General features: G+C 43.4%; 2 protein-coding genes and 1 pseudogene across 2 annotated transcripts; 2 read left to right on the top strand and 1 right to left on the bottom strand.

Moving 5' to 3' along the window:
* On the bottom strand, positions 2,788–4,967 carry LOC110430379 (translation initiation factor IF-2-like). Its single transcript, XM_021448036.1, has 2 exons — positions 4,576–4,967; positions 2,788–3,319 (listed from the first exon to the last, which is right to left on the bottom strand). The coding sequence occupies exons 1-2, from the start codon at positions 4,965–4,967 to the stop codon at positions 2,788–2,790; spliced, it is 924 nt and encodes a 307-aa protein (XP_021303711.1).
* LOC8076007 lies at positions 5,825–21,751 on the top strand (annotated as a pseudogene).
* LOC110430366 lies at positions 7,439–12,639 on the top strand. The gene is made up of 2 exons (XM_021447995.1): positions 7,439–8,475; positions 12,240–12,639. Exons 1-2 carry the CDS (start codon positions 7,455–7,457, stop codon positions 12,422–12,424), a joined length of 1,206 nt encoding a protein of 401 aa, XP_021303670.1. The 5' UTR covers positions 7,439–7,454; the 3' UTR covers positions 12,425–12,639.

Genomic DNA, 24,149 nt, shown 5'->3' on the forward strand with positions numbered 1-24,149 from the left:
TGGAAAGATTTTCTCCAACTTGCAAAGTAGGACAGGTGCCACTTTTTCCAAGTCTGCAATCATGGATCGAGATAACTCCTTGGCACAGAGCTGGCGGAAGAAGTAGCTCAACTCTGCCAGCACTGTCCATATGGGCTCAGGGACGAAGCCTCGAACCATCGTCGGGAGAAGACGCTCAATCCAAATGTGGTAGTCATGACTCTTCATCCCGTTCACTCGGAGAGTACTTAAGTTCACTCCCCTCCTCAGATTTGCTACATACCCATCCGGGAACATCAACGTCTTCATCCATTCGAGTACTTCCCTCCTTTGTCTAGGGGCCAGGACAAAATCTGCCTTAGGCCTTTTCCATGTCCTACCACCACTAGGAGCTTGTATCTCTTGATGTGGTCTATGGCACAACTCTGCAAGGTCCAATCGAGCCTTAGGGTTGTCCTTTGACTTTTCAGTGTTCATGAGCGTTACCCAGAGTGCCTCCGTGACATTCTTTTCGGTGTGCATGACATCAATGTAATGTGGCATGAGGAGGTCATCAAAATAAGGGAGTCTTGTCAAGTCAGACTTATGAGTCCACATATGTTCCTCGCTATATCCCACGAACCCATCACCTTGTTCATTCTCCACGAGAGCACCAATCTGAGCATGGACCTCGGTAGGAGTCATCATCTCTGGTGGAGGTTCAGTGACTTCGACACCTTTCGTAAAGCCTATGGTGTCTCGCCTGAATACGTTGTCGAGGGGCAAAAATTGACGATGTTTGTCGAACGACGAATACTTGCCACCCTTCTTGTGCCAGATGAACCTCAGATGAGCCTTGCATAATGGACATGAGAACTTCCCATGGACACACCAACTGGAGAATATCCCATACGCTAGGAAGTCATGCATGGAGTACTGGTACCAAACGTGCATTTTGAAGACGGTCTTTGTTGCTCGATCATATGTCCACACCCCATCCTCCCAAGCACTGACCAGTTCATCAATTAGAGGCTCCATGACGACACCCATCTTCTTCCCCGGGTGTCCAGGAATAATCAATGACAAGAATACGTTCTGACGTTGAAAGGAGACACCGGGGGGAGGTTGAGTGGGATGACGAACACAGGCCAACACGTGTATGGGGCAGCCATCATACCATAAGGATTGAACCCATCTGTTGCCAATGCCACACGTACATTACGTGCCTCTGACGCTTTCTCATGATGGATGCGATCAAAGTGTTGCCATGCTTCACCATCGGACGGATGCACCATTTTGTCGGGATTGTATCGTTTCCCTAGTTTGTGCCATGTCATTTGCTTAGCAGGATCCTCGATCATGTATAGCCGTTGGATCCTCGGCAAGAAAGGGAGGTACCGTAGGATTTTCATCGGGATGGTAAGCTGCTCCTTCTGGCCGCCACCAGAGTCTACCTCCAGGTATCGAGAGGCTTTGCACTTCGGACAGTACTTCTCCTGCTCAAGATCTTTCCTGAACAAGACACACCCATTCGGACAACAATGTATCTGCTCGTTCGGCATCTTGAGTCCATCAAGGAGTTTCTGGCACTCGTACAGGCTCTTTGGCAGCACGTGGCCCTCCAGAAGCATGCTAGCAATCAAGGCCAGCATGCCATTGAAGTGTTGCCGACTCATGTTGATCTCGGCCTTAAACGCCATCACGCGTCCAACGGCATCGAGCTGACAAACCGTCGTGCGATCATGAAGGGGTTTATGTGCCGAAGCCATCATGTCATAGAACGCCTTTGCGGATGCCTCTGCCTCCTTCGCACGTCGATCGGGGATCTGTGCTTGTGCGAAGTCATCTAACATGTCTACAACCCCACCACCATCATCGACATGCTCGAGGCGAGGCCGCACAACCTCCTCTCTCAACCGATGCGCTTCACCATGGTGTACCCACCGGGTATAGCCCGACACAAAGCCATTCAACTGAAGATGTTTAGCCATGGTCTCCTGATTCTGCCATTTCCTATTTGCACACTTGCTACAGGGACACTTCGCCAATCGCGCTCTATTCACACCTCTGCCAAATGCACGGTCCAAGAAAGCCTCTGTCTTCTGCCCCCATTCAATGCTGAAATCATGCTTACTTGTGTATCCCGCATACATCCACTCATGGTCATCCATCATCTAACATGCATATCAAAGATGAACATAAACATCAAGTGCATCTACTTCGTGTTCCTACCATCTAATAGGTAAGGATAGGTCCTAATCCCACCTGTGGATGCGTAGACGAGGTTAGTTTCCATGGGCTACTCCGAGCCGAGACAGAATTTCGGCAACACCACCCCGCTGTTCTCCAGATACACGTCACGTCGGGGAGAGTGTGTATCCGGAGAACAACACGGAGGTGAGGCCGAAACCCTATCTCAGATCAGAGCAGACTATGGAAACTAACCTCGTCTACGCATCCACGGGCTGTCCAAAAAAGTGGACAATCTGAAACAGATACGGTTATACATATGCAAAGCTCGCATACTTCCAACCGTATCCGTTTCAGACGGGAGACGCCTAACTAGGTAACGTGACCTAAGACCATATGTGACGGAAAGTGGGGTTATACCGTAGGTGCCGGTGTAGATAGGCTAGCAGGCCAGTGCCGAGTTGTGCTCCTCCGGCTATCCTCCAACGGGAGCCCTCCTGAAAAAAACAATTAGTGAGAACAAAAAATTTCGGCAGCACCTCCCTGTACGGGGAGGTTTCCAAACCTACAAAAAAAAGACGACACGGTGGCCGACAACCACAAATACATCACCAACACGATGGCCGACAATCACATACATCACCGGCGCGGGGCGGTGCGCAGCGGACGAGGCGGGGGCGTGCTGCGGTCGACAGTCGGGGCCGAGGTAGGGCGAGAGCGGCCGGGGATGGCGCGGGCGCGGTCGGGCAGCAGCGGCGGAGGAGGGCCGGCGCGGGCGCGGCCGGGGCGGGACGACGCGGGCGCGTCCGAGGCAGGTTCGGGGCGGCGCGGGCGGGACGGGGCGGCGCCGCCGCGGGCGCGGCCGAGGCGGGGCCGGAGCCGGCACGGGTGGGCGCGGTCGGGACAGGGCGGCGCCGGCGCGGCCGAGGCGAGGTCGGGGCCGCCGCGGGCGGGCACGGCCGGGACGGGGCGGCGCGGGCGCGGGCGCGGCCGAGGCGAGGTCGGGGCCGGGACGGGGTCCGCGGCAAGCTGAGGGCGGCGGCGCAGGGCGTGGGCGCGGGCGCGTGTGTGGGCGGGATGGGGAGGCGCGGTAGTGGAGTGTGTGAGATTTTTTTCCGCTGGCTTATGTGTGTGTAAAGGGCTGGTGGCTCCTTTGCCGAGCGCCCCTGATCTGGCGCTCGACAAAGTATTCTTTGCCGCAAGCGCCAGATCGGCAACGCTAGGCAAAGGCTTTTCAACTTTTCAAAAAAAAATTGATTTTTTTTCTGTTTGTTTTTTTGGTTGTGATGAAGTTGGTCATTACACAATTTTGCCGAGGGCCCTCTAACAACGCTTGGCAAAGAGGTCAACTTTGCCTAGCTCAACCCTCGGAAAGGCATCTCTTTGCCTAGCGCTAACTTTTGGCGCTCGGCAAAGATTTTTTTTTATATTTGCTTTCAAACTTTTTTGTTTTGTATTACACATTATTTAATAGTATATGTTAAGGTTTTGGTAGTTTTTAAAATCTTTTTATTATATATCATTAGTTTATTTGGTTTAATTGAATTTCTACGATAAACGCGGGTTTGAACTGCAGGTGTATCGAATCTCCGAATTCGACGGTTCAAAAATTGATATTCGCTTTACATAGCATATGTTAAGCCCATATCCAGGAGCACGCATGAAATATCGAACATATCGCCCACGGAACACGGCGACCAAGTTGCGCGTGAAGTGCTATTAAATTATATAAAATGCAAATGAAGTCCAAAAATTACATAACTTAGCGACACGTCTTTGGAGCATATGTGGATGCTATGGTAAAAAATTGGTAAAGTTTCGTACATGTTGTCATGGAGCACATGCGGCTTGGGCCAGATGCTGGCTCACTAGGCCGAGCTGCTGCTGGACCGGGGCAGGCCTGCGGTTCTGAGCTGGGCTCTAGCTTAGCTGGGCCGAACGCTGGGAGGAGAAGCTTCTTCCTATTTCTTTTTCTTATTTTTTTCAAAGCATTTTCAAAAAGATTTGAGTTCAACTAAAACTAAGACAAAACACACAGCACAAAAATCAAAATATGCTCCAGCATGAATGCACAAACAAGTTTCTAACCTTATGATAAATTTTAATTTTAACAAAATTTATTTATTTACTAAATTAAATGCTCACAAGAATACTTAAATAAATTGAATTAATTCTAGTTAATTGCAAATCAAATTTTGGGTGTTAGAGCATCTCCAACAGTTTGCCATCTGGCTTTAGCATCCTTAATTTTTTAACAAACTAGAAAAAAGCTCTCTCCAATAATTTGGCATCCGGCTTTGGCATCTTTGGGAAGTTGGCATAATTGTGTGGTTTGTGCGCATATATGCGCGGGTTTCCCCGGGCTCGCATCTAGTTTCGCTCGGCGCCGTGCGAAGGCTTGTTCCTGTGCGCCGTCTCGTCTCGTGCCTTGCCAGCTTCGCCTCGCCTCCGTGCTTCCGTCCCTCACGCAGCGTGGAGGAGCCGCTCGCTGTCGCTGCCAGGTAGTTGGACGCAGGTCCATGGAGCCGCACATGACTCCTTTTTGATTGGAGGAGCCGAAGCAGGTCTGGTTCACGTAGTATGCTTTTCTTTGAGTATTGATCAGCAAGCACGAAACTTGGATACCTGCACGGCCTGGCTTCTCGATGGCCGGCGGCTGGAGCAACGTCCGGAGGCCTGAGCAACGTACGTCCAGCCTTAGCAGCGTCCGCGGCCAGCTGATCCGATCCGGTCCTTGCTTTCCTGACGAGCAGCGTGCGGCGAGTAGGAAATGGTGACGACGTGGTCCGTGACCAGGCGACGGTGCCAAACCGCGACATAGCGCGAAATCGCCGACCTAGCGAAGATGCGCAAAGAAATAAACGCGGAGAAAAATGAGTGGGTCCAAAATTTTGTTTTTCTTCAAGTCAATTATAGGAAACTATTGGAGATGGACCCTTTTTTCCTTTCTCATATTAATTTGGGAGTTGGCAAACTCCAAGATATAGGAAATAAAATTTGCCAAACTATTGGAGATGATCTGCGAATGGTGAAGCACTTGGAATGGCCTTTTCCCCATTTCTTTTCAGCGAAACAGGTAACACCTACTGTCGTATATTGCCGTAGCTGAGAAACCATCTTGCATCATTGTTTCTACTACCTCCACACAATCCGATTGGATAATGAGCTGAGTGCATCCAATATTCTGAGCCAGCAGTAGGCCCTCCCTGAGAGCAATCACCTCTGCCATCGCTGCATCCAGTCATTGAGGACTTGTTGATTATTTGTAATATCCACGTTGCTAGTGGGTGAGACATTTCCCATCATCATCTCTTATTTTTGTTCAAAAGACATAATTGGATGGTGAACAATGCATTCTAACCTTACAGAGACACGCATTACAGAGAAAGCACTTACTTTCCTTCTCTTTTGTGCAACTTCCAAGCTCTGCGTGAAACAAGCAGACACACGCTAATAAAGCGATTGGAAAATGAAAAGCTCAGCTTTTCTCTTGTCGTCAACTGGCTCTCTCTCTCTCTCTCTCTCTGGTTATTTTTATTTTCACACACACACACAGAGCCCACGCGGTCTTCAGCTTTGCATCTCGATGACATGACACTGAACGCACTAACTAATAATATATTTGTCTTTTGAGCCACCATTTATTGGTGATGGCCGCTGTCACCTGCCACCATTATCTGTCTTGGCCTTCTCCGGCTTCAGCCCAGACTAGCTAGCTCAGACCAAGAACAAGCGGTGCATCTAGCTAGGTGAGTCTTGCTATGAGCCTACGACACTCTGTTCCCCTTGTTGACAATACTGCAGGGGCCATCGCTACGCTTGCAGCAATGGAGCTGGTAAGGGGGGTGATGGGGAGCCTTCTTCCCAAGCTAGGCGAGCTGCTCAAGGAGGAGTACGGCCTCCAGAAGGGTGTGAAGAAGAAGATTCAGTCTCTCTCACGGGAGCTCACGGTGGTGCACGCCGTCCTCCGCGAGATCGGCGATGTGCCACCGGACCAGCTCGACGAGCTGGTCAGGCTGTGGGCGAGTGAAGTCAGGGAGGCATCCTACGACATGGAAGACGTCGTCGACACATTCCTGGTGCTTGTGGCTGACCCTAATGATCCTACTGAGCCACACATCCTCTGCCGCCTCCGGAAAAAGGTGGGCAGGCTGTTCAAGAAGAGCAAGGCTCGCCACAAGATCTCCAATCTGATAGATGTCATTAACGAGAAGCTTGAGGAGGTGGCAGCAAGGCGAGGCAGGTACACACTAGACAACATTGTCGCCAAGCCTGTAGCTGCGACTACAATCGATCCTCGCATCCTGAATCTATACAAAAGAGCGACGGATCTTGTTGGCATCGAGGGACCGAGGGATGAGCTCATAAATATGCTGTCCGTAGGGGACGGCGACGAGGATCTGTCCAGTACTACAGAGATGAAGATCGTCTCTATCGTTGGATTTGGAGGGCTAGGCAAAACCACTCTAGCCAAAGCTGTCTATGACCATCTTAAACTGCGTTTTGAATGCTGGGCTTTTGTTCCAGTGGGTCGCAATCCTGACATCAAGAAAGTCTTTAGAGACATTCTCATAGCCCTTGATGAGGAAACTTACCCTCATTCCAAATTAACAGGTTTGGATGAAAATCAGCTCATGGGAAAACTCAACGAATTCGTCAAGGAAAAGAGGTACGATCGAGCTAGCTAGTATGAGAACCGATTCATTAATGATTGCTATTCATCACTGGCTCATTGCTAATAATAATTATAGATTGTGTAGCAGCACAATTCGTTCTTTATATCTTATTCATTTTATTTACCATTTCTTGTACTGTCTTGTGAATATGTAGGTGTTTGATTGTTATTGATGATATATGGGACAAGAAAACCTGGACATTAGTCAGATGTGCTCTGCAAGAAAGTAATTGTGGAAGTAGACTTGTGATCACTACACGCATTACTGAAGTTGCCGCATATGCTGGTGAAGCTTACAAAATACAGCCACTTTCTCATGATAACTCTGAAAAATTATTATATGCAAGAATAGTTGACGGTGAAGGGAAGTATTTTGATAGGCCTTCAGCTGAGGAATTTGAAAAAGTTTTGAAGAAATGTGGCGGTGTGCCACTAGCTATTATTACAATTGCTAGTTTGTTGGCCAGTAAACCAGGGGAGGACTTGTCTGAGATCTACAACTCAATTGGTTTTGGGCATAAAGGCAATGATGATGTAGACAATACCAGAAAGATTTTGTGTTTCAGCTACTATGATCTGCCTTCACATCTAAAGGCTTGCTTATAAACTTCTAGAAGCTTCTAAACCTGTTATGAACTTGCTGACTAAGATGCAGAAAAGCAAGTTTATCACTTCTGACATGGTGGCAGTAATAGAGGAGACTGATAGAGAGCCTGATACATTCCTGACTCTTCAGACAGTGTGGGTTAGAGCTATGGGTATTCCTAATGTTGCCAGAACTGAGTTTGCTGTTTTAGAGTTGGCCAAATTGGTAGGATTTCCAGAAGAAGTACATATACCTTCTCTGCAGTGGAAAGCTGTGTGGGTTAAGGTTTCATGCAAAGACCCCTATAAGATTGGTGGTGCATCAGAAGTGTTTATTAACAAGAAGGGCAAGAAAATATCATGGTTTTATTCTGATAAGCTGCCACAACATCCTCCTACGAAGCCTGATGATGATGATTTTGATATAAATGATGGGGAGGTGACAGATGAAGAAGATCCTGAATCTCAGGAAAGCCATGGCTGGCTTGAGACTGGAAAGTCTCCACCAAAGGGGCCTACTTCTCATGGAGCTGGTCCTTCAAATTATCAGGGCAGACAAACAAGTAATCTGGATAATGACAGAAATGGAGCAGTGGGGTCTAATGAAACCAGTAGGACAGTTGCTGAGGATGACAGCAAAAAGGACTTGATACAGGAGATTACTGATTTGGAAGAAAAAATGCAAGTGAGATCAACCATTAAAAATTATTCTGATCAAAGGGAATTGCTCGCAGATCTAGGCTTTATGGAGATTAGTGAGGAAGTGCCAGTTGAGAGTAACAAAAATTATGCTTTGCCAACAGAAAAGTTGACCCCTGAAGTTTTTTCAACACAGGAGAACCTCTCAGGGCAATCAGATGAGCCTGAGTTGAATGAGGATAAGAATAATGATCATGAAGTAGAGGTAGTTACTTCTAAGTCCAAGTGTGCAGAGGGGACAGTTCCAGTGTCTGCTAAATCAACCAGTATTCTTATTGATACTATCAGGCATAGTTCAAGACTGAAGGAGGATGGGACCACAATGATGGTGAAAGCAATGAACAAAAAAGCCTCAGCTGCATCTAAAGGTAACTCATCAAGTTCTAACTCTATTACCAGTTCTTCTAATCATGTTGAGTTAATAGTTAGAGCTTGTGGTATTAATTTGGGGTCTGATGAGAGTAGTAGACTTGCTAATATTTCTCTAATCCAAGCTCGGGAGGAAGCTGTGGAAGCCTTATCAAAGGCTAGAAACAAAATTCTTTTGAGTTCTGAAACTACCCAGCAGCAAACTTTGAGTTCTAATAGAAATGGTGACACTGCAGTAGAGGTTCCACGGCTACAACAGGCAAATCAGTTAGAGGTTGACAAGAGCTTGAAAGATATCTTATCTCTATCAGTTATAAATGAAGATACTATTTTGGAATGTTAGAGGTCTGGGAAATGCTGCAAGAAGAAAACAATTATTAGAGTTAATCTCTTTGCATGATTTTGATTGTATTTGCCTGCAGGAAACAATAAAAACTGCTTTTAGTCAAAGAGAGTTAAATAGATTTGCAGGGAAGAGGGACATGCACTGGGGCTGGGTCCCCAGTGAAGGTCACTCTGGAGGTATGTTGATGGGGGTTGATAAAGAGGTGGCTATGGTGTCAGAAGAAGATCAGGGTAGATTTTTTCAGAATATGAAACTGACAATGAGAAATGGAGGTTTTGAGTGGATTCTCTTTAACATTTATGGTCCAGCTCATAAGGAGCAGAAAAGAGACTTTCTAGAGGAAATTCAGCAAAAAATTTTGGATACAGATTTCCCTGTTTGCTTAGGTGGTGACTTTAATCTGGTCAGAAGAGTGGAAGAAAAGTCTACTGGAAATGTTAATGTGGGTCTAATGGATGCCTTCAATGATATGATCAGTAATACTGCTCTGAGAGAGCTGAATCGTACTGGGAGCAGATATACATGGTCTAATAAACAGACTCCCCCAATCCTATGTGTGCTGGATAGAGTTCTGATTTCAAATGCTTGGGAAGATGAGTTTAATTTAGCTTCTGTTTTGACAACTCCAAGATTGGGGTCTGACCACAATCCCCTTATTCTGGATTCCAATAGTGAGACTAGAAATGTTACTAAAGGTTTCTACTTTCGGTATAGTGCTCATTGGGCCAAACAAGAAGGGTTCTGTGACTGGGTGAAAAGTAAATGGCCTTCCAGATATAAGGTGAACCCTTTAGATCATTGGCACATAGTTTCTGGTAGATTAAGGAGAGCCATTAAAGGTTGGGGCCAGAATGTAGACAGTTACCAGAAGAAATACAAACAGAATATTATGAGAAGGATCACAGAGTTGGATGAGTCAAGTGAAACCAGAGATCTTATGCAATCAGAATGGGAAGAAAGATATGTCCTGGAAAAAGATCTTTTAAAAGTTCTGGCTGATGAAGAAATTCAATGGCAAAGGAAAGGGGGGGAAACTTGGTTGTTAGAGGGAGATATGAACACTGGTTACTTTCATAAAATAGCTAATGGGAGAAAAAGGAAAATGCATATATCAGTGCTGGAGCAGAATAATCGGATGTTTGATACACTAGATCAGTTAAAAGCCCATATCGCTGAATACTACAAAAAATTGTTTGGAAGAGTAGAACTACCAGATATTCGTCTTGAGTCTGACATGTGGCCTGTGGATCAGAGGTTATCTGGTGATGAGAATGAATGGCTTGTTAGACCCTTTAGTCTTGAGGAACTTGATTTTGCACTTAAAGAAATGAAGAGTAACACAGCTCCTGGCCCTGATGGGTTTAGTGTGGAATTTTTTAAGACCTTTTGGAGTTATATCAGAGGTGACATAAAGGAAATGTTGGATAACCTGCACAGTGGTCAGTTAGAGTTATGGAGACTGAACTATGGTGTTATTATTTTGATACCTAAAGTGAAGCCAGCTGTAAATGTAAAGCAGTTTCGGCCAATTTGTCTCCTGAATGTAATATACAAGATTATCACTAAAGTCCTCACTATAAGATTGACAAGAGTGGTGGATAAGCTGATTAGTCCATTTCAGACAGCTTTTATTCCAGGGAGAAATATTTTAGAGGGAGTAGTGATTATCCAAGAGGTGCTGCATGAAATGAGGGTGAAAAAAAATACCTGGAATTATTCTGAAACTGGACTTTGAGAAGGCGTATGACAAAGTTAGTTGGTCCTTTTTGGAAGATGTTTTGAGGGCAAAAGGCTTTGATGAGAGGTGGATACATTGGATCAATTGTGCTGTTAGAGGTGGTAGAGTGTGTATTGATGTCAATGGTGAACGTGGAGAATTCTTTAGAAGTTTCAAGGGTTTGAGACAAGGAGACCCTCTTTCCCCTCTACTATTTAATTTGGTTGCGGATGCACTCTCTGCTATGCTGTCCAGAGCAAGTGTGGCAGGCATAATTCAGGGGCTGGTTCCAAATCTAATTGATGGTGGTTTAACCCATTTACAGTATGCAGATGACACAGTTATTTTTCTGAGTTTTTCTCTAGAGAATGTGAACAACTTGAGATTAATCCTTAATTGCTATGAGGCAATGTCGGGGATGAAAATAAACTTTGACAAAAGTGAGGTTTACACAATGGGTGTGACTGAGGAAGATCAACTGGAAGTTACTAGAGTTCTTAAGTGTAAAATGGGCTCTTTTCCAATGAAATATCTAGGAATGCCAGTCAGTGACTGTAAGATAACTAAAGCACAATTCAAATATGTCAGTGACAAAGCTGAAAAACGGCTGGGGACTTGGCAGTGTGATTATCTGTCCTCCGGAGGCAGGTCCATCCTGATTGAGTCTTGTTTATCTGCTATCCCTATGTACACGATGGGTGTGTACCAGCTGTATGAAGGCAACTACCAGACTATTGACTCTATTAGATCGAGATTTTTTTGGCAAGGTACTGGAAAAAAACGTAAGTATCACATGATCAAATGGGAAGCTTTGAGTAGACCTAAAGAAGCTGGAGGTTTGGGTTTCACGGATGTTAGAGCTATGAATACTAGTTTGCTTGCAAAATGGATTGACAGACTAGAGAGAGAAGACAACAATATTTGCTGCAAACTTCTAAGGAAAAAATATCTGGGGGAGAAGAGTATCTTCCAAATCAGAAATAGACAGGGTTCCCAATTTTGGAGGTCTTTACTTGACATACGAGTTTGGTTCCAGAGGGGTAGAATGATTCAAGTAGTCAGTGGCCATCAAACGCGTTTCTGGCAAGACTGCTGGATGGGGGAATGTCCTTTGAAGGTCCTTTTCCCCAATATCTTTAGTATTGCGTTGCATCCTGATATAGATGTTTACCAGGCCTTTACTGAGGGACAATGGCGTATACTTTTTAGAAGACAACTCCGGGGGATTTATGGAGTGGAGTGGGAGCAGTTGCAGGGGATGCTGATGGAGGTTAACTTGGATGAAGGTAGAGATAAAATGTTTTGGGCCTTAGAACAATCCAGGAAATACACCTCAGGTTCTTTATATAGAGCTATTACGTTTGGAGGCGTTAGAGATCAGCGATTGATGAATGTGTGGAAATGTAATATCCCTCTGAAAGTCAAGATTTTTATCTGGATGGCGGCACATGATAGAATCCAATCAGGGGTCCAGCTTAAGAAAAAACAGTGGTCAGGGCCGGAGGAATGCGCTGCTTGTGATAATTTGGAGACAACCGATCACATTTTATTCCAGTGCCCACTTGCAGTATATCTTTGGTCATTCTTGAGAGTTTCCTTGAGCTGGTCGGCCTCCCCGACCAATTGCACAGATTTCCTAATGGAGTTTGCTGAAGATTGTAGAGGTGCTAAGCGCAAGGTGACGCTTTTTATATGTGCAGGTGCGTTATGGACAATCTGGAAGACGAGGAATGACATGGCTATCAACAAAAAAATTGTTTCGTCTCCCAAGGTGATCATCTTCAAGACACTGATGTTGATCAAGACATGGCGCCCACTTCTAAAAACAAAGCTGGACCCTACGGCGCACGAGATGATCAATCTGCTAGACTCCAACCTACAGTAGCTTCTTTGTTGGTGTTGGGTGTCCACTTTTAGAGTGTTTGTCTGGTTGATCGTTTGGTGTAGCTCGGACCTTAGAGGTTCTTGGAGTGTTTCGAGTTTTGTTTTTCGCTGTTCAGGTGTGCCTTTTTCTGTAAAACTGGAAACCCCAGTGCTCAGGCCTTGGGTGATCGTTACGCTTTCTAATAAAGCTGGGTGAACGCCTTTGGTCTAAAAAAAGGCTTGCTTATTGTATCTAAGCATATTTCCGGAAGATAGTATCATAGAGAAAAATAGATTGATATGGATGTGGATTGCTGAAGATTTCATCTCTAAGGAACAAGCAGCAGCAGAAGGGTTAGGATTATTTGAGCTCGGGGAAAGGTGCTTCAATGAATTGATAAATAGAAGCATGATCCAGGCACAAGAGACAGAACATGGAGGGTACGTTGATGCATGCTCAGTTCATGACATGGTTCTTGATTTGATACATCAAGTGTCGAGTGAACAAAATTTTGTCACTGTATTTAATGGTGGTGAGCGACAGAAACTACAGGGGAGCATTTCTCGCAGGGTAGCCCTGCAGTGTGTTGAAGAGCACGACGCTGGTCAGCTGGCTAATATCGCTGTGGACAAAGTGAGATCCATCTTTGCCAGTCGGTGCGATTTTTGTGCATTAAGCCCACGCCTCCCATTTTTACGTGTAGTTGAAATGGTAAATTGTCATGCTTTGGACGGAAACTGCATCGAAAATCTGCCGGAGGATTATCTTGGGAGTTTACTTCACTTGAGGTACCTCAGACAAGATATCAGTCAGCTGCCTAGGGAGGCAAGATATCTGAGGTTTCTGCAAACACTGGAAGTACCGAACGACTGGACAAAGGAACTGCCTGAGGAGGTGGGACTTCTGACGCAACTTCTTTGCCTACGATGTCCTGCCACAAGAGTGCCGGCTGGTTTGATCGGTAAGCTGACATCATTGCAAGAGCTTTGTATATGGTGTGAAGCTGATGAAGATGCTGCAATGCGGTTTGTGAAGGAGCTGGGTCAGTTGAGGGAACTGAGGGTGCTCCGGGCTTTTATTCGTGGTTTTAGGATCAGTGAGAGCATCGGGAGTGCTTTGCTGGAGTCCCTGGGCCATCAGCACAATATCCAGGAACTCGAAATTAAGAGCGTTTCATTTGAGTACTTGGTGAGCGACTCAGGATCGCTCACCTGTCGGCATCTCCGTTTCCTGCATTTGGACTCCATGGTGTTCGCTGGACTGCCGGCATGGATTAACTCGTCGCTTGCTCCAAACCTCTCCTATCTGGATGTGAGAGTGGTAGCTGTGAAAGACCAGGACATGGAAACCCTTGCCAAGTTGCCCGAGCTCAGTTGCCTCATACTGCGTTCTAGTGACACCGTCACCAAGTCAGTAGTTAGCATAAAGATTCGTACTGATGAAGGTGTTGTCTACTTTCGCAAGCTGAGAATCATAAAGATATATGGTCCATCTATCTGGTTTGATCTGTGCGGCAGCGAGTGCAACAGCAGCAGGGTAGCATCATCTAATACTTTCATGCCAAGTCTTGAATCCCTTGAGTTTCATGTCCGTGTGCGGTCTCTAAAAGATGAGAACCTGCACCTTGGTTTTGACAAGTTGCTTGGCTTCCAGAACATTGGAACAAGTTCGCTCCAGAGAGTTATAGCCGAAGTGGATTGTGAGGATGCCAGTATCTGTGAGGTGGACGAAGCGGAGGCTGCTTTGAAGCATGCGGCCACAGTCCATCCAAAACATCCCACCGTTCTAAGCAACAGGATAAATGGAGAAATGTTGTCACGCTACCATGAGGTATGAACTGATCGTGCTTTCAAACGCTACTGTCTCCAAATAACTGTTAATTGTTTCTTTAATTAATTCATGTCCCTTTCTTTGCAATAGCCACAAAAAAAAGTTTATTTATCTCAAATCCACAAACGCCTTGCTTTTGACGGGTACATCGCCCACCACTGAAAGCATAATGCCATTAAATCCTAAAATAAATCAAAAAAATGTGAATACCCATATCAAGTCAGGAACTTGAACCCGGATTAGTAGGTTCCACTACAAAAAACATAACCAACTGATCTATGATCAGTTCACTATTGATAATTATCTTGTGTGACAATCACTACATTTTTTTTGAAAATTACACAGTACAACGTAGACACTCACAAAGCAAGCACACTCATCCCTATAAACACACGTACACAAATCCTACCCCTTATGAGCACCTCCAAAAAGACTGAGTCGACAGATCACGAGATTTACGAAGTTACCATAGGCGCCTCGCTATCGACGGGAGCGGCGCCTACCACTGAAATTACCCCTAAAAGTATAGCGCCAAAAAAATCAGGAATAAATCTAGGAGAATGCGAACACCCATACCAAGTCGAGGACTTGAACTTGACCCATAAGAAACCTGTTACCAGATGATCTATGATCAGCTCGCCACTAGATTAATCATTGTATATTTGTATAATAAACTTTTAGGATACATAAATGTTATTCATAGCCTATTCGCTTGTCTTATAAGCTGTACTTTTTCTATCAGCCAATAGTATTTTTCTCTAACAATAAATCAGCGAACAAAATTTTCTATAAATCTAGATAAACTTAAAAATGTTTGATATGTACAAAAATCTTGACAACACTTATGAAGGGACGAAGGGCGTAGGTAATAAGCTTCCTTCTTTACTGCTTTTCTTCCCCGGAAGTGCTGGCGCCCGGATGTCTAATGGGGATGAATTCCATCGGACGCCCTCCCCCGTTCACTAACACGCCCGAAGTTAAGCGTACCCTCACCCCGACATATGGTGAGGCTTGCTCGCCCAACCCATCCGCCTAACGTCCCCGCCCCGACGCGTGCGGACGCCCCCCTGCCCCACCCTCCATCCCGCGTCCTGTCCAGCACACTCGCCCCCCCCCCCCGCATCCACGGCCAGCGAAGCTGTGAAGGAAAGGGAAAAAGGACGTCGTGCCCGGTTAGGGTCTCCCTGTTGGGGGAGCAGGTGCCGTTTGTCACGGGACCGGGGTAGGACACCACAATGGCATTGGCCATTGCAACATCGAAAGAAACATGTTGCAACTTCAGAGAAAACTTGTTGTAACATAAAAAAAATCAACTGTTACAACATCTTAAATTAACTATTGCAACATCCACAAAACATATGTTACAGACATCTCAAAATCGACAGTTCAACATAAAAAACATGTTGCAACATCTTAAAATCGACAATTGCAACATAAAAAAACATATTAATCAACATCTTAAAATTGATTGTTGCAACATCAGAAAAACATATTACAACATCTCAGAAACGATTGTTGCAAAATATTAAAAAAAATCATGATTCAACATCTCAAATCAACAGTTGCAACATTCATGAACACATGTTGCAACACCGCAAAATCTCCTGCAACCGCGAGATAAGAGAAAGAGGGGAGGCACATGGGTTGGGGGCACCATCGAGGGTACTGATCGAGCCGCCTCCATGGATGGGATTGGGGATGGGCTGCCGTCGCCTGCTAGGTGGAGAAGACCACCACGCCGTTAGATCTGCATCGTGCTCCATGGATCGACCATGAGGAGACCACTGCTCCATGGATTCACCACGGGAAGGCCACCATGGCTGCCGTCGAGGTTGGGGAGGCGAGCTAGGGTGAAGGAGGCACGTTGGGCTCGAGATCCACTGGGGTGGATGGATGGCGTCGCCGTGGTGAGGGAACGAGATGCTTAGGTGGAGGAGCAGGAGGAGGAGGAGGGTGCACCGGGGTGCATGAGGCTGTCGGCGGTGACGGGGAGGCAGCCATGGCCATGCTCAGGTGTGGGGAGGAGGAGCCGAGGTGGGAGAGAATGAGCCGGTGGATACTGAGAGAGAGAGAGAGAGAGACACAAGAGTGGATGAGGATGCAGCAAAGGATAAGATATGGTGTGGCGTGTGCCACGTCCGTCCGTCTGGAGAGAATGAGGCGCATCAGACGCTCTATATATAGCATTACCGTTTATTCCCTGTTGTGGACATCCTACTCCTATTACGCAACACCTCTGGCCAAATATGAACAGTTAAATTTCATCAAAAGAGCCAAAAATATTTTAAAAAGGCTGAAAATACAAAAAAAAGGTAGTCCGGATTTTCCTTCACACAGAGGAGTCGTCTTCTAGTAGATGCCATATAGTTCGCCATCCGATTGGTTGTACTTGTGTTGTGCACTTCGCGCGGCTCACAGTAAATTCATTTATGATGGTTTGACCTTCATGGTCACAGGGTTTACAATATGGATAAATAAAATTTCGGCCCCTAGCAATAATCACGGAATTTTAGATCAAATTCTTTTTTTTAAAAAAAATGGCCTCATTTCACAAGAAAGACTGTCAACATCATGCACGACAATTATATACATAACACCTATCACATAGGTAGAGCAATGGTAGTAAGATGGACTAACGACGGGTGAGTGGCCTATGCTGGTGGCGTCAAGTGTGGGAAAGGGAGATAAAAAAATTTCACCAATATTCGGCCGATACAAAAATTTATCAGACCCCAATAGAAAAGAAGATGTTTAGGGAATTTGATGAAATTTCACCAAAATTGTGAACCCATTTTTGTTTTTGTACGCTTGTTGCCACTATAAAATAATCTTAATTTTCTTAAAGAATAAGATTGAGCTATGAAAAAATAAGTGTTTTCTACTCAAATACTTTTACAAATACGTTTTTTAAACATTGGAGATTTTTTTTAAACTGCCATTCAAAAAGGAAATTACATTTTTCTAGTTGTATGTGAATTAAAGACAAGTCAATCCTTACAACTGCTGTATGAAAATATATTTATTTCCTAACAGTATCAAACAAATGGTAGGCATGTATGGAAATGAGCAGAGCCCCTGAGTTAGTAACGGAGGCATGGAAGTTGGCGGACATCGTTGGCTCAGAACATATTCAAATACTGCGTATGCCAGATCCGGAAGCATCTCCAAGCAAAGTATGTTCAACAACGTTTGCATATACATCTTCTATTACATGCAAGGAATATCACACAGGAGTATATATTGATGTGCTTATGATTTTGATGACATAGCACACACCGAGTCACCGATTGGTTCAGTAGAATTTAACTGTTGTAGTCATATTCAGAGCAGGGTATAATTCTGATAAGCATTGTGTTTTATTTGTTTTCTTCATAGGTTATGCGCTTGCTGTACACAGATAATGGGATGGAACTTTTGGCTCTCTGCTCCAATGCTGTTCATAAGCTGTGGAAATGGGAGCAGAGTGATAAGAATCCACGTGGCGAGGTTAGATAGGACCACTAGCTTATTTTAATTTCAACACTGCAGTTATGTTTGGTTGTTTCCTAAAAACCATCCATCACTACTTTCGTTAGTTGTCCAAATCTGTTCCACCTGTATTATGGCAACCGGAAAATGGCATCCTAATGACAAACAACACTACTAATGGCAACAACCCGGAAGAAGCAACAGCCTGCATTGCACTATCAAAAGATGACAGCTATCTAGTTTCTGCTTCTGGTGGCAAAGTCTCATTGTTCAACATGAAGACATTCAAGGTATGTCTTTTCCAACAAGTAGTTAATTCCATGACTGATCTCTTACAAATCATCCATGACTACCTCCGTAAATTATTTTTTATTTCATAGTTGCAGGGCCTTTCTTTGGCTTCACTGATTTCGTGGTATCTCTCATAGGTCATGGCTACTTTCACGTCACCTCCACCTGCTGCAACTTTCCTTGCATTCGACCAGAAAAGAAATTTGAGCATCATTTTTATTGGAACGGAGAAAGGAGATTTGAGCATCATTTTTATTGAGGAGTCTTCAATTCAATTATACCATATCCAAAATCTTCAATTACTAGAAAATAAAGTGAGTATTAAACGTGAATCTGTCATCCCAATTGCCGTGAATCTTAGAGTATTGACAAACTCATCATATATGGTTCTGCACTGGAAATACACATACTCCCCTAATCTTTTACTTATGCATCAGGATATCATGAGATTGTAAATGTTGTTTTACATATGTTCTTTTTGACATAATAAATTATGTACTTTTACATATTCCATCACAAGTTTGTGGTATCTCCAGCAACACCATGAAGAGTAGTAAGTACCTTGTGTACTGTTATGATCCAAAAAACATCAAAAATATGTTGTTAGCTCGAGATTTAAACATCTAAGAATTCTTAATTATAATGGATTATCCCTATGTGGAACACTATTCTCAATGTACTAATTACCATATAGTTAACATTTAACATCAATGAGGCAAATATTGGCTCATCTTAACCGAACTGTGTATGTTCAGATTGTGCTCAAGGTTCATCGGACAAAGATAACTGGACTAGCATTTTCACATTCAAAGAAGGTGTTTGTATCTTCCGGTGCTGATGCTCAGGTGTGAATTCTAATATATATCAAAAAAATGGACTGGCAATTTGGTCGTTTTTATTAAAGGAATGCTGAGTTAAATGAAATCACAGTGCATGTGAGCATGGCTTCAACCCCAATGTTATATGCGTTGCATTCATAATGTTCTTTCAATACCACAAAAATAATTTGGGAGACAGTTTCTCTGATTAATAGGGACTGCCTCCATAAATGGTTTGTTGGTCTCCAAGAAATCTTTCGCCTCTAAAAATCATTCACAAAGGCGGGCGTCCCCAAAGTGACCACCTATAAAAATCGATTTCCAGAGTTGGACATCTTAAGATGCCAGTATTTATAAATAGTTGAATTCAAAAATAATTCATAACTTTTCATATGAACTCGTATGAAGACAAATTTTATATTAAAATGTAGCAGTCAGTGGAATCTACAACTTTGGTGTGGACAATTTTTTTATTTGAAATTGTTTAAAGTCCCAAAATTTTAAATTTACAATTTTCAGACCACCATGAATAATGACATTCTCATAACAAAGTTGTAGTTCTCATAACAAATTTATAGTCGAAAATGTTTGGATTTCAAGTCATTTAGAGTCCTAAATATATGAACTCAAATTTTAGAATTTGTAAGCAACCTCTAATGTTTCACAAAGTTAATACCAAATTTGTAGTGGCTAACCTGATCTACATCTCTATTGTTGCTAAGTTTTTGATTTAATGTTTGTCAATGTCTAAATTTTTTTGTTTTAAATTCACATATTCTGATATTAAATTTTTTGAATTTGTTCACGCAATCTCAGATGGAGACATCTTATACAAAAGTTATAGTGCTTGATAAGATTTAAAACTTTATAGCCAATACTTTTTTCATTTGAGTTCTTTAGTAGCCAAAATATTTAATAGAAGATTAAAAAATATTGATATAAAAAGATAGCATCATATATAGTCATAATTGAGCGTGTGGGGTAGTGTTTGATAGGTGTTGTGCCCAATTAACACCGACTATTTGATATAGGAAGATTCATTGTCCTTCTCTCAAAATCAATTTTGATTGCCTCCGAAAATCCTTTATGTAGTAGTGTTTAGTCCATTTGCTAAATAATATAAAGATCTTTAAATACAGTCTTGAATGCAAGAAAACTGTTGGGTCTAAAGCCAGCATCACTGTCGGAATCGGATCGATCATAGAGTAATCGACAGTGATGGGGCTTGCCTGTCAATGTCGATTCTAGATCTGGTAGTGATGAAATGATGTCATTGCTGGATATAGCCATGAACCATTAATGGTAATCTATACTATATGAGCTATTAACACTTATGATTATATATATCACTGTTGCTATTCTTTTAACTACACATTTAAGAACTTTATATTGCATATTTGACACTATAAGCGATCTTAAATAAAAAGCTTGTCAACCCCAAAGTTGTAGGTCTCATAGAGTACTATAACTTTGATGTCGGCTTGTCTTCATTCAACATTGTCGACCATCTCGAATCTAATCCAAGAACTTATATTGAATATTTGACATATAAACCATCTCAAATTTAAAAGATGTCAACTATGAATTTTATATCTCCTTGAACTCTACAACTTTTTGTATAAAGTTTGTCTTGATCTGACTTCGTATTCTTTGTTCAAAACAAGTGATTCATAGCTACAAAGCAACAACGAACTGGCAAGGGAAACCTACCTATCATTGTCAGTTATTGAATCACTGTCGGTTGTAGCAACAAATCGGCGATATATTATCATTGTTGGTTCTAAAGCAACTGGCAGTGATAGTCTGACAGTGACTGCAAGTTATGCAGTAGTGTATTTATATTGTATTTTTTGCTTCTAAACCATTGTCTTTTCTTGTTTGCAATGAAATGAAACTAAATTGCAGCTATGTGTTTGGGGCTTGAAAGATGGGAAGATGGTGACATCGAGATACATCAGACCTCCATCTAATCTTTCCGGTGCTTTAGTTGGTGATACAATGGTACAGTTTCACTATGATGAAATACATCTTTTAGTAGTTCATGAGAGCCAATTGTCAATCTATGATTGGCAACTAGAGTGCTTGTGCTCGGTAAGTCATTGACATTTCTGTAACAATATATATTTCCATCTCTTATGTGGACTTGACTAACATATTACATGACTTAGTGGTTCCCAAGAGACGTACTCCGTGCTCCAATTTCAAGTGCAGTATACTCACTTGGTTGTTTGTTGGTCTATGCTGGATTTCGTGATGGTGCAATTGGAATATTTGAGGCAGAATCTCTTACGTTGCAATGCAGGATAGCACCCTCTGCCTACATACCATCTTCAATATCCAGGTACCGTAGAGTTTCAAGCAGTTCCTATTTTTTCGTGGAGTGGCAGTTTCAATTCTGGTAACCAATGTCTTGTTTTTTTGTTGCCTCTCTTATTGCCAGTCGCGGTGAAACTATCTATCCCACGGTTGTCGCTACGCATCCCTGGAAGCCTAACCAGATCGCAGTGGGCATGAGCGATGGTGCAGTTCATGTGTTGGAGCCATTGCATACGGATGATAGACAAGTGGGGAGCGACGCCTCCTCAGAATAACATCCACTCAGTAATGTCAGCAGCAGCAATAGTGACAGCCAACTAGAGAGGCGAGGTGACATGGTAATGCTTGCTTGGCCTATGTTGGCTGATTCAGTTAATATAGTCGGCTTTGCTGCTAGACATATATTCAATCAAATGGGACTGGTTGTTTATGTCCCGCCATCCAGTTGCGTGTAAACCATCTGTCGCTAGATCTCCTCGAGATCTACATATCTAATACTAGTGTTTTCAAGTCGTTGAGGGCTTAGTAATATGGACATTGCTAGTGCGTGAGACATTTTCCTCTTCATCTCTCTTCTTTGTTCAAAAGACATATAATATATTGGATGGTGAACAATGTATTCTAACCTTGGGGACAATGTTGGGTATCAGCCTACCTAATTCTCAAGTCAAGTTGGCTTAGGCTGAATCAATACTTGCTTGGTGAATGATGTGAGATATCGACATGCACTGTAAAAACTTGTTCAAGTGAGGAAAATTGTCCTTTGGATAGGATATATAGAGCATATATGTGCGAGTTAGATTGCATATCGTGATAGTAAAATATTTTTTTGTTATTTAGTCCTCTAGATGCAATATTGATGCCAAAATCTTCTAGCTAAAATCAAAATAATTATCTTCAAGCTAAACCTATAGATGCTTACTGCCTCCATGACCACCTCCAACAAAAAGACCCCTAAACCTATTGATGCTTGGGACCGCGACAAACACCATGAGTTTCAACTTGACTTATACTTTAAAGTTGAAGACAGATGAGTGCCCTTCTAAACATTTGGAGCTTGTCCAGAAAAAAGAACACTAAGCAAAGGTCAGTCCCAGAGAATGGCGACTATGTCACGTGTTTCAAATGGGAAAGAAGTTACTCCCTCCATCCCAAATTGTAAATCATTTCAAGAATCTTGGAGAGTCAAACTTTTCTAAGTTTGGCCGAATTTATATGATAAAATAATAATTATTATGATACCAACTAAGTATCATTAGATTCTTTCTTAATTATATTTTCATAGTATACTCACTTTACGTTACAATTCTTAGTATTTCTCTCTATAATTTTGGTCAAACGTAAAAATGCTTTGACTCTCCAAAATTCTTAGAATGACTTACAATTTGGGATTGAGGGAGTATATACGACAGTAGGTGTTACCTGTTTTCGCTGAAAAGAAATGGGGAAAAGGCCATTCCAAGTGCTTCACCATTCGCACAATGCTTTGTAACACCCAAAATTTGATTTGCAATTAAATAGGATTAATTGAATTTATTTAAGTATTCTTATGAGCATTTAATTTAGTAAATAAATAAATTTTATTGAAATTAAAATTTATCATAAGGTTAGAACTTGTTTATGCATTCATGCTGGAGCATATTTTGATTTTTGTGCTGTGTGTTTTGTCTTAATTTTAGTTAAACTCAAATCCTTTTGAAAATGCTTTGGAAAAGAAATAGGAAGAAGCTTCTCCCTGCGTTCGGCCCAGCTAAGCTAGAGCCCAGCTCGGAACCGCAGGCCTGCCCCGGTCCAGCAGCAGCTCGGCCCAGTCAGCCAGCATCTGGCCCAAGCCGCGTGCGCCCTCTCTTTCGTCTTCTCTCGCTGACAACCGGGCCCCGCACAGCAGTTTTTACTCCCTTCTTTCCTAACAGGGCAGTTCCTCAATCCCAGAAATCTCGGGATATCTTGCTAACCATGCCCAATCGAGCCCCTTAAAGCCCTAGACCCTTCCCTGCTCCCTCCTTTTCCATCTACGAAGCACGGGTCAGCCTAGCCGCTCTACCGACACACTTCGGATCTCGCCGAGTCATCGAATCCAAGCGCCGCCGTTACGAGCTTCGCCCGCACGTTCTCCGCCCCAGCAAAGCATTTGGGTGAGCTCGTGACGCCCTTCTCCATCTCCTGGTAATTTTGTTTTGTTTTTAGACGCTCAGAAATTGCCCTACGACGAATGCTACCGACCTTCTTACTACTGTAACACCCTAAAATTTGTTTCTTTGGAAATAGAGCTAAAATGATTTATTTATGAATTTTTTTGTGCTCATGAAATATAGGGAAAATAATATTTTTCATTAAATTAAAAATTCACCATAGGAGTTCAGCAATATGTTTGAGCATGCATGCCTTTGCATTTGATTTATTGATGTGTGTGTGCTTGACATAAGTTCAAAAATATTTCAAACAGATTTTTAAAATGGATTTGAAATAGGTTTTGAATTAAAAGAAAAAGAAAAAAAAGAGAAGAAGCAAAACCTCTCCCTCTCTCAAGTTTCGGCGTGACGGCCTGTTTCCTCCTCCCCACTCCCTTCGGCCCAATGGCCAGCCCAGCCTAGGCCAGCCCGCGCCCTTCCTTTCCCCCTCTCCCTCAGTGCTCGGCCCAAACTCATCCCCTAGCTTCTCCCCATGCGCGGCCTAGCCACTGGCCCGCTCAACCAGCAGACGGGCGCGCCTCCCCCTCTCTCTTTCTTTTCTCTAGCAGCCGGGTGTTGACGGTCCTTAAGTATCAAATTTAATCATCAAATAAATAAAGAAAAGGATCCAAATACAATCGACATCCAGACTTAGGGTTTTATCTGACAGAATTCCACGAGTTTTGGTGTTTGTCTATTTCTGCAGGGGGTTATCAGGAATTATGGAGGAAAGGCCCACATGTCGGGTTTACATAGAGATATTAACGTGCACCGCAATTATCCAACATCTAGAAGAGTCCAGAAGCCACGAGAACGAACGGGAGGCCGAGCGGACCCGGGGGCAGGGCGCCC

Source organism: Sorghum bicolor, chromosome 9, assembly GCF_000003195.3.
Source record: "Sorghum bicolor cultivar BTx623 chromosome 9, Sorghum_bicolor_NCBIv3, whole genome shotgun sequence".
NCBI classification, from domain to species: domain Eukaryota; kingdom Viridiplantae; phylum Streptophyta; class Magnoliopsida; order Poales; family Poaceae; genus Sorghum; species Sorghum bicolor.

Bases quoted from the DNA above. Each gene is read 5' to 3' on its own strand.
- LOC110430366 (XM_021447995.1), top strand. From the start codon at position 7,455: ATGAACTTGCTGACTAAGATGCAGAAAAGCAAGTTTATCACTTCTGAC. The intron at 8,476-12,239 runs GTAACTCATCAA...TTATATGTGCAG, and splicing joins AGCCTCAGCTGCATCTAAAG to GTGCGTTATGGACAATCTGG.
- LOC110430379 (XM_021448036.1), bottom strand. From the start codon at position 4,967: ATGTCGCGGTTTGGCACCGTCGCCTGGTCACGGACCACGTCGTCACCA. The intron at 3,320-4,575 runs GCACGAGACGAG...GTCGAGCGCCAG, and splicing joins GGCGAGGCGAAGCTGGCAAG to ATCAGGGGCGCTCGGCAAAG.